The sequence below is a fragment of the Stylophora pistillata genome, chromosome 12, assembly GCF_964205215.1.
Source record: "Stylophora pistillata chromosome 12, jaStyPist1.2, whole genome shotgun sequence".
Classification (NCBI taxonomy): Eukaryota; Metazoa; Cnidaria; class Anthozoa; order Scleractinia; family Pocilloporidae; genus Stylophora; species Stylophora pistillata.
This window is the reverse complement of record NC_142530.1, coordinates 13,045,769-13,056,817: the sequence shown is the minus strand read 5'-3', so window position 1 is coordinate 13,056,817 and position 11,049 is coordinate 13,045,769. Positions and strand designations below refer to the sequence as shown.

The 11,049-nt window shown below is 42.1% G+C and overlaps 1 protein-coding gene and 1 long non-coding RNA gene across 2 annotated transcripts; both read right to left on the bottom strand.

Moving 5' to 3' along the window:
• Positions 1-1,408: 1,408 nt before the first annotated feature.
• On the bottom strand, positions 1,409-2,303 carry LOC148718858 (uncharacterized). The gene is made up of 2 exons (XR_015994261.1): positions 2,073-2,303; positions 1,409-1,779 (listed from the first exon to the last, which is right to left on the bottom strand). It is a non-coding gene; the product is annotated as an uncharacterized LOC148718858 (long non-coding RNA).
• A 5,969-nt stretch (positions 2,304-8,272) lies between these two features.
• LOC148718857 (uncharacterized) lies at positions 8,273-8,819 on the bottom strand. Its single transcript, XM_088740021.1, has 2 exons — positions 8,561-8,819; positions 8,273-8,499 (listed from the first exon to the last, which is right to left on the bottom strand). Exons 1-2 carry the CDS (start codon positions 8,817-8,819, stop codon positions 8,273-8,275), a joined length of 486 nt encoding a protein of 161 aa, XP_088596147.1.
• Positions 8,820-11,049: the final 2,230 nt, after the last annotated feature.

The window sequence follows — 11,049 nt, the reverse complement described above, 5'->3', positions numbered from 1 at the left end:
GGTTATCATTCGGATGCTCTCGCCACCAACGAGAAATTCACTTACGTGACATCGTAAACTAAGAAAAACCGGAAATTAGAGGCTTCTTCACTCAAAATGCAGTTATGGCCTTTCTCGAAAGTTATTTCCAACAGGAACATGAAAACAATCTCTCTGAGGCTTCAAATATATGCAAAGATTCCTAAAATCAGCTATTGTAATCATATTCACAAAATTCATAAAGCATCCCGTGCCTCCGAGAAGTTGAGAATCCTCGGATCTCCACATTTCTGAGAACCACGATCGTCGTGGAAAATCCGGAAGAGTAAATCATTTGAATAAAACCAAGAAAAACATCAAAGGATTCAAGCACTTCAAGGTCATTCTTAGAAGAAACGGAAGAATAAGAACGTTTTCGATTATCAAATAAACAAACGATTCAGTGTATCACAGAATTCTAAGAACGTAATAATAAGTAAAGTTAACACATTATATAATTCAGTCAGTAAAATTGCGGAGTCATCGCATTTCGTCCCTGACTCTTAAAAATTTGGGCTGTAAGGGATATATAAGAATTCTGAAAACAAACTTAGAAATAAAGATGATTTTTTTAACGCTTGATGGTAGATTTAGCTGCGTGTAAGCCACCAGGACTTTTTTGAATCAAAATGGTATCGCGCCTGTTTCTACGAAGTCGGTGTTGTCTTCCCATTTTTCCATGAAATAAAAGAAAGGATAAATCTTAGTTGGATGCTCGGTAAATAAGAAAAGATAGCTTATATGATACACCAAACGGGGTTAGCAGTGTTGCGACGGAAGTTAGCCTTACTTCCGAGTTACAGAGCAAGACCTTCCAAGCCTGTCCTTAAGCACCGATCGACCGTGCCGGGAAACCTGCACATATTCGTTGTTTGGCGCTTTCAAGGAAGAGTGGTTAACGGCTGTCGGCTAATCTGAGAGAGAAAAAAATGTTATCAAATCTTCGATAAAATTGAAGGTATTCACTGCATGCTTTAGAGAACAGTTATAAGCATAATCTTAGGTACAAGGTGAAGCTGCGAGCTGAAGGAATCGAGGTCGCAGTAGTTTGCGAGTGTTACGATAATCTGAAGGATTTGTACACGGAGCAACAGATCACGTTTGTTTGAGTGCGGTCAAACGATGTATTTTAGAATGAGACGCTTCTGATATTAACAAACATTTTTGTACATTATTTTGGGGGACCTTGCTACGCCCTTGTCAGCGAAAACCGGGTGTAGGCGTGCTTGGATGTGGGTCTGCCTCGGCACATTCTCCATTTTGTGTGTACAATTTCCAGAATTATTAGATGTGAATGTGCGATATTTTGAGCTATGTGAAGCAATCCGTCACACTCGACTTTTTTTCTAGCACTTTGGATGGACTTTTAGAAATCAAAATTGTACAATAATCTCAAGGATTGTGTTGGTAGAAAGCGGGACTCAGCCGAAAAACAATCATTAATTTAGTTATCAGGAAACTGAAATGTTTTTATTATGTACTTGCATGCTAAATATACGAGATCGATCGACTGATCGATCAAGAGGGACAACCAGAACAGCTGTTGCATGAGGAAAAGAACCTTTTCATTGTTTCACCCTCTTATTTGAACCTAATTGAATAACCTAGAGAAAACGAGACTTGTTCATTAATCTTTTCATAAAGTAGAGTGAAATGACATCGGGGGCTGGACTCGTGAATCGACTGTATCACTTGATGTCGTCAACTCACTAAGGTATGTGGTGCGGTCTTCTAATCGCATATTTTTTTTCTCTTCCAAATCTGCAAAACATAAACGAATTAAGATTAATTGTACGATGTAAAAGTGAAAGATACTAAGTACCTTCGTGAAAGCCATGTCGTGTTAAATTGCGTTTCAAGTCATATTTACTCGTGGTAGTTCAATGGGGGTTGAGCAAAGAGCGTTCATGCCGGAGTCTATCAATGAACGCAACTAAAACCAGAACTCTGCAATACCACAGTTGCTCTCAGGTCTGTATACAGAACTGATTTCAAAGAAGCAAACTTATGGACGGACTTTAAAAAATTCTCACGATAAAGATCCTGATACCTACAGTAGAATAACGTCTGATCAGCTCACCAAAATCAGTCTTTGCAATACAACATAACTTCGGTATGAAAAATGAGCCTACAATCTAGGCAGCTCTATTTCGATAAAGTGAAAGTAGCCTTCTGATTCGGTAGTTCTAACAGCGCTTCATGATTCTACTATATCAGTCTTTCTTCATCGAAAAAGGTTTTTGAATATTCTGAGAAGCGATTATGAATTTCAACACAACATAATATCTTGCCATTAGTTGAAGTCTGCAAATGTTACTATTTCTTTATATCTCGCTTCTTTGTCGATGTGCTGTCGTTTTATAGCAGCTTTTCTATTCATAGAACCAACATTAATTTATAACTTTTCTCTCACTTAAGTTCATTATAAATGAAACTGAAAATCGAACGTGTTGTGGGCAATTAACTGGACTAATATTGAAGCATGATCACTGAAACACAACTGCTTAAGTAACAGTACAAACTACAGAATACATTTGTTCGATTCAGTATAAATTACTTTTAAAAAAAAGGGCCGTCTAACCATGAATATTCTTACTGAACACTGAGCTAGTTGATGAGGAATTCAAAAGACCCAAATAGAGAGAAGTTTTTCAAACAGATTTAGAAGGGACTTTATTCTGATCCGCCATCTTGGAAGAAGAAGGGCGTTAAATTCCGTCCTCCACTGACGATATAAAAAAGAATTATTCCTATCAGTCATTTCTACGATGCGACAGAAGCTGGCTAAGATACGTTAGAATGTTTCGTCATTCGATACACCGAGTTTAAAGAAGCCTTCAGTGTTCCGGCATATTGTAGATTAAGCCGAGTTTCACCTTCAAGCCAAAAAACTTGAAGAATACAATCAAGTGCACGATCCCAGATAACTAACTCACAAGTAACTCAGTAACACTTTCAACCACAGTAACACGTAAATGGTATCGAACCAAGCATATCAAAAGGATCTGTTTCCTTTGCTGTACATGCCTCTACCGCCAGAGAGGTAATCCTGATGATTTCATGGAGAACACTTATAATTAGAACATTCTGTGTTTGTCATTGGATTCTCCTGATTGATTTTGTCCAGGGTGAAACTGGGCAACCTGTACAATTTTTTTCTAGTTTCATAAAGCTGAAATTTTCCTTTTATTTTTGGTGAGTGGTGCGACAAAAAAGGGATCTAGATAAGAGACATATCCACTTCTAAGCATGGCTCATTTATACTTGTTTATACCAGCCTTCAACAGGGAAGAAACATAAGCAACAAAAGATATACTGATAGACTATGGATAGAGAAAACCAGCCATACCCGCTCACTATGGGCAAAAATTAACTGCAGTAGAATAAAAAAACTAATAATAAACATATCAAGAATCTTGGAAATAGCAATATGAGAGTAGAATCTTCAGTTATCTTGAATACTGTGGTATTCATGTCCGACTCCTGGTTATTATATTCCTGACTGAGTCAAGTCACATTTCTAGGAAAATTCGCTGTATCATCATCCAGCTCGGAAAAATAAGAATATCTTAACGAAACTCTGGGATTTTGATCTCACAGAAAGTAAAAGGCAAGAGGGGAAACCAAACTTAAGCGGAGACTTCCTGCACACATGATGAAATGATAATGGGTTCAAAATAACTATTTTCTTTCCTTTGCGTTTCCAAGGAAAGGACTTCTTAAAAAAAAACTCGATTTTAAAGATTCCAAGAAATTAATGAAGGACGTGGTCATTTAGAACCGTAGTCACTGTCTGGAAGTAACTTACCCGGTAAAACAGGTAGTATGTTGAAAAGTGATATTTCCTTGGTGGAATTTTTTTTAAGAGAGAAAGTTTATCAGATACAGCACTGAGTTGGAGTGTAAGCAAGCCTGGCGAGCGATCATCAAAGTGAGTTACCATAGACCGAGTCTTCATTATACCTGGAATTAACTGGCTTCTGGCTTCACTACCATGATGAATTGCTGTGCATTTCCTTGCTGATAAAAAGTCGCGTTCTCTGTGATCGAGTAGAGTGTGCGAGTATTCCTTCTTGAATTTATATCATTGCAACTTACACAATCATATAAGAAGAAGCCTGCTTAGAGGAATACGTTCCAATTTGGACAAAATATTACAGGAAACCACTGGATTCATAACTGGCGAACTATCCTAAGTTCCTTATTAGCATATAATGAAAGGTGAAAGCCGACTATTTCAATCAAGATGCAGAATGAAAGTGAGTAACTTTTACCAGTCCGGTTTCTCACGGTGTCTTTGACAGAGAGATCTTTTGATCGTCAACTCCTCCGTTTCAGCAGCGATTCTTAATTATGTTTCTCGTGCACATTATGGTTTTAGCCACAGGCAGGAGGAGATACTTGAAATGAAAGCATTGTGACTCTTACTCGATTCGCTTTTAATATCTGTGTCCCTTACTCAACGAAACGTTTTACATGATCTTTTACCGCTTACATTTCTACCTTCTTATCATCATTATCTTCATAAACATCATCATCATGAGAAATATTTTAATTCATCATTACTTCCCCTAACCTTAGAAATCATATAGAATTGAGGTGACTTATATACTGTTTGTGTTATAACACACTTACTTCTTTACTTACTCGATATGATGTCCATTATCGTACATTTTACATCTAGAAAAAACTGATAAAGCATCCCCTTAAATTTTAAATTTTTAAAATATAAATGGAAAAATAACATTTAAGCCCATCTCGTCCGATAATTTACCTACAGATTGTCCTTACACGCATTTAGTGAGCTACTACGTGATAGTAACTGTCTCTGGTTAAAATTCCTCCAGTTTCCGGTAGTTGAAAGGTAGAAAGGGAACTTGAAGGTATCTCTTCTGCTCTGAAAATTTGGACCAGCATGTAATACTGTTTCTTTTCAAACTATTAAGCACTAATCTGCTTTCCTTTCCGTATCACAATCGGTCATTTGTTTATCACTAACAGGCAACTGACTTCTTTACTCTTGTCCAGAGGTTCTTTTAATTCTCAGGTTGTGCATCATAGTGTAAGTGGTAACGTTTGACGTGTAGCGAGAATGATCCCCAATGTGTACACGTGCAGCAGCTTTAAGAACCCTCATCAGGTTTTGAACATAGCACCTGCCTGTATAATGTAGCTCCCAAATCGTGGACTGTGCCTTCCCCAATTAGTATGATCTACTGTTGTTCTTGGTTGATGTTAACTAATAGACAAGAGATTGCAACTCTTACTATGAGATCTATCCATTCCTTTCTTCAAAGGTCCCAGGGCTCATATTACTACTGGCTTTCGTCCCTCTCACTCTTTCGATATGAATTCAAGGTGTTCATGTTTTAGACTTGGAGAAGGAGATATCGATAAGTACGCAGTTTCATTTGTTCTTTGTTCTTGGTGACGCTATCTATTCTATTGGCCCATATCCCATATCCCATGTTGGCCCATATTCCATTTCCGCATCTAAAACAAACTAACCAATAACTAACGCTGTTCGGAGCTGAGCTCGTTACATTTTTCTTTTGCGTGGAAATTCTTTACAGGTGATTCCAGTGAAGGTGTTTGGCGACTTTGCTTTGTCCATGAGGACATTCAGTTTTGGTCAGCTCGGGGCATCCTGTCACAATTTATCAACGGTTTCCTGGAATTGATATATGTCCCGCACGTTGGATCTTTGATATCTAAGGGAACTCGTTCCAATGCTAGCTGGTATCGATGGTCCAGCTGTAAACAGCGGTGATGAAACCTTCCGTTTCGAGCCATTGGTTGGTCATATGCTAGTCAGCGTCTTTCTCGCTAACTTTTTTGGGTATACCCGTGTGTTCCTTCCTCTTCCCTTCTCTTTATTTTTCAATTTAACTTTCCGAACGTTGATGGTGGGGGTGTTTTTTCTCTTCTTTTAACGCCGCTGTTAAATTAGCTATGGAGTTTTGTATCTTTTTTTTCTGATAGTCTTTGATAATTCTGGGAGGGAGGCATTTTTGGTCCTAAGTTAACTCTCTAGTCCTATGGTGGCTGTTTAATAGACAGTTTCGAGTTGAATCAGACCCCTATTACCTTCGTTTCCGAGGAGAGAAAAATTATCCATATCTGGTTTTAGCTAGTGCCTCCCTTTAAAAGGTAAATTGTATGTTGTCATTTTTTTACCAGTATTATTTTCTTGTTCTCCTTTAGTTTTTAGTTGACTTTGTTAAAGCTATAAGCTGTGACAGTAAGAGCAAGGCTGTCGATGGCTCCCTTCCGCTTGCCTGATTGAGTTCAGACTTTTTCTCAGTTTATTCTTGCAACCTTATTCTTCATCAACACTTAAATTTTTTCCTTAATGCATATTATATTCCCTCCTCTTTAATCCCTCCCAGGTATTTGAAAGTGCCTCCTTTCTTTAAGTTTTGGTCTTTTGTCTTTTTTATGAACAAAGCTTTGGTAAATTTCTTATACTAAAATCTGTTTCATTTCATTAGTGAAGTTTTTTATTATGGTCGAGAGGCGCAAGTGTTAGTATAAGTATAAGGGTCGTCCTTGTTAAAAAGATGGTCAAATGTAGGTGACCTTGTAGTATAACAAAAGCTGGTATCGTCTAAGTTAATGAGTTCACCCTCAGGTCTAAGAGCAAAGGGAAAGACCATTGTTGCTGGGCACACAGCGTTTAAAAGCTTGTGAGGAGCGTCCATAGTGTGTTTCCTTTCCCTTCAAAGTCAATTAGGCGTTTCCATTTCCCTTTAAAGGACGCAGGACCAAAGTAGGAAGAAAGGACTCTCTAATTCTTCTAAACAAAGGCGCTAGGGGTAACGCCGATCAGTGGTGATAACTTTAGAATTATCCCACCCAATTTTAGGGTTTGTTAGTCATGCGTGCTCGATCCGACAAAGCCGAATTTTCTCTTTAGCAAAAGAAGACGACCTTTTGATGCTCTTTTAAACCGTTCCAAACTCACGTTTGGTCTGTCATTGCAAAGAATAGAATAAATAGCGTAGGTTCGTTGTTTTATCGTGACAGGAACCCTAGGTTTGGCAAATACCAAAGGATCCTGGCATCTTATCCATGATGGCGGCTTACTAATTGACGCCTATTTACGCCTCTTCAGAAGAAAGGGCTGCTAATTAGTGAGCATATAAAAGGACCTCATGTTGCAACGATCAGATCACCCCTGAAGAAGGCACTAGACAGGGGTGTCATAACGTTGTGTTGATGAATTGTAATTTCCCGGTTACATTCATTCGATCCTTAACCAGTAGCATCAAACCATGTCTGATTGTCCACCAGGTCGCCTTGTGAACTTTAATATATCTGGTTGCCATGTGTTCTTACTTATGGAGCTACAGCATGCGCTGAAGTTTCGCTTAGATACATACATACGTTACATACATACGTTAGTTGACCACTCCCCACGGGGGCTTTTCAAGGCAAATTCCCACCCATCCCACCCCAGGGGAGGGCAACCACGACACAGTAATCCCGTGCGTGGGAAATTAACGCATCCTACCCCTAACCCTGCAGGAGACGGGGCCTACGGTTTATTCGTCCTTATCCGAGAAGACTTGAATATCTATCTAGTTCTTGATTATAGAAAGATAGCAAATTCTCCTCACTTATTTTAAGACCACGAGTATCGGTCCCGCCAGGGCTCGAGCCCTCGACCTCCCGCACAACACAATCCGGCGCTCTAACCACTTGAGCTAATGGTAGGTTAAGCTTTGTCCTTAGCCCTATCCCAAACAAGCAGGTGCTTGAGGCTTGTACGTCTGACGATAACCAGGTCGAGCAGGTGCCAATGCTTGGATTGGGAGTGGCGCCACGACACTCTGTGTTGTGGCTTTGTCTGAAAATAGGAGTTGGTCAGCCAGAGGCGGTGCTAAGAGCAAAGTCCAACAGACGCTGCCCTGTTCTTGTTGATCTTGCCAACTCCAAAGGAACCCAAGCAGGAAGACCAAGAGTCATGGTCAGCACCTACTCTGGAGTTGAAGTCGCCAAGGAGGACAAGGTGATCGCTCCTGTGGGTGTACTTGATGGCGTCGTTCAGGCTGGTGTAGAACTCGTCTTTCGCCTCATGGGAGGAGGTCAAGGCTGGGGCATAGGCGCTAATGAGTGTAACTGGTCCTGCAGAGGCGAGAGAGGTAGCAGAGGTGGAGAGTTAGCAGGCTTTCTGGTCCCTTGTCACCTCGTTCAACCATCTTCAGCAAGGTGTTCCTGACTGCAAATCCTACTCCAAACCCTACTGTAAACCCTACTCTTCGGTCCGCAAAGCTCTTTTTTGCCAGAAGAAGGTGTAGTCTTTCTCCTTCAAAGATCCCAATTCAGCACCTGCTCTGGAGTTGAAGTCGCCAAGGAGGACAAGGTGATCGCTCCTGTGGGTGTTCTTGATGGCGTCGTTCAGGCTGGTGCAGAACTCGTCTTTCGCCTCATGTGAGGAGGTTAAGGCTGGGGCATAGGCGCTAATGAGTGTAACTGGTCCTGCAGAGGCGAGAGAGGTAGCAGAGGTGGAGAGTTAGCAGGCTTTCTGATCTCTTGTCACCTGGTTCAACCATTTTCACCAAGGTGTTCCTGACTGCAAACACTACTCCAAATCCTACTGCAAACCCCACTCTTCGGTCCGCAATGCTCTTTTTTTGCCAGAAGAAGGTATAGTCTTTCTCCTTGAAAGATCCCAACTCAGCTAGGCGTTTCTCTTGCAGAGCAGCTACGTCTACCTTCAGTCTCAGTAGCTCATCGTTGATGAACGCTGTCTTTCTTGCGTCACTGATGTTCTGGAGGTCGCGAAGTCCAGTTGTCATGGTGTGGACAGTCCAACATCCTATTTTAAGAGCTGGTCTCTTCTCGTTGATTATTCTTTGTGTTTTCTTGCCTGGTAGGGAAGTTACGGTCTGCTTGTCGGTGTATCCTAGTCTTAATGTTTGTGTTTTCTTGCCTGGTGCAAAAGTTACGGTCTGCTTGTCGGTCTATCCGAACCCACATGCACCTAATTGAGAAGTCAGACCATGGCGGGACAGCGCCTTACTGGCTGAGGGCTGCCAAACTTGAGGCGGGCGGTAGCTTTCCAATGAGATACGAAGATCTCTCCCACCGTCGGATGCAACTTCTGGCGCCACACTCTACGCCAATCGAGCATTGTAGCTTATAACTGGTAGACTGCTACATCCCGTGTTGTTTCGACGCTGTATGGCAAGGCTGGAGTGTCCTCTCCTGGGCACAGGCCAGGGTAGGGTGATGTAGAGGACCAGCTGTTTCCCAAGTAGCACGACACCCCCCTCACGACACTGATTGATCCAATGTGTTTCTCACCCGCTCATACCACAGCGCTGACTGTGACTCTGACTGGTATGCTGCAAGATCAAACTGCTACCTAGGAAACTTCATTGCTCCAAACATGTAGGGAAGCCACGCATTGATACGAACCAGATGCAACATCCAGAGAAGCTTGAGAAATTTGCAAAGTCTCTTGAAGATGCTCTGTCTGCAGGCCACCCACGCAATACCGTTTCCGAGTCATGGAACCGCCTACGTAAGGAAATTTAGAAATCAGTTCATCCTTATTGAATACAGGCACTAAGTCTGAAGACCCTTTGAGCACTGAGATCAGCCAAGAGCAAAGTACAGCGGAAAGCAAGAAGTTGCGCCAACGAGTACCGGCGGGAGCCAGGTCACGACATCCAGACTGCAGCAGCAACAGGCAACATCAGGGGAATGTACGAGAGTATCAAGAAAGCTTTTGGACCGACTCACATCAAAACAGCACCCTTGAAAACCAGCAGCGGTGAAGCGATCACCGACAAAGCTAAGCAGATGGAGAGATGAGCGGAACAAATTTCAGAACTCTACTCCAGAGAGAACGTTGTTGTCACCTCTGCCCATTATGGAGGAGTTAGACGCTTAACAAACACTGGAAGAACTCAGCAAGGCTATCGACAGCTTAACCTGCGGCAAAGCCCCTGGGTATGACGGCATTCCCCCAGACCTGATCAGGCACTGCAAGACCACCCTTCTGCAGACTTTACGACACCCTCTGCAAGTACTGGTATGAAGGTGGTGGTGTTTCACCAGACATGAGAGATGCCAAGATCGTCACCCTTTACGAGAACTAAGGCAACAGGAGTGACTGCAACAACTACACAGGCATCTCCCTCTTGAGCTTCGTGGGTAAACTGTATGCCAGAGTCCTGTTAGTGCGTCTTCGACAGCTGGCGGAACGCGTCTACCCCGAGTCCCAATGTGACTTTCGAGCAGAATGTTCTACAGTGGACATAATTTTCTCCCTTCGTCAACGACAGGAGAAGTGCAGGGAGCTGCAGAAGCCTCTTTACGTCGCCTTATAGATCCTACCAAGACCTTCGACCTGGTTAGCCGGGATAGGCTCTTCAATGTCCTCCTGAAGATCGGATGTCCCCCGAAGCTTCACGGTATGATCAGATCTTTCATGACCGCATGAAGGCAACGATCCAGAACGAGGGAAGCATGTCCGAACCCTTTGACATCAAAAGCGGTGTGAAGCAAGGCTGCGTCCTTGCTCCAACCCTCTTCGGCATCCTCTTCTCCCTCCTTCTGAAACATGCGTTTCGGAATCAACCGAATAGGTGTACATACACAAAAGATCAGACGGCAGACTCTATAACATCGCAAGAATCAGAGCTAAGGTGTGTGAGACCATCATCAGAGACCTACTCCTTGCTGATGACGCAGGAGAAAAGAGATAAACTGCTCGAAAAAGGTAGAATTTCTGCAAATCCTGATGACTGGGCTACTTATACATGTGCGAAGAACAAAGTCTGCGAGTAAATTAGCTGTACCAAAGAGCAATATTTCATGATCCAATTTGCAGAACCTAAACATAACCCCAAAAGATTGTGGAGCCTTATCAGGAACCTAACTAGACAAGACGTAAACAACCATGCTTCAATCCGTCAGCTGAAGGAAGGAGACGAAGTGATTACAAATACACTCGATATTGCAGAGCGCTTAAATTCCGGGTTTGTGAAGCATCCCCTAGAACTGCTACGGACTCTTCCA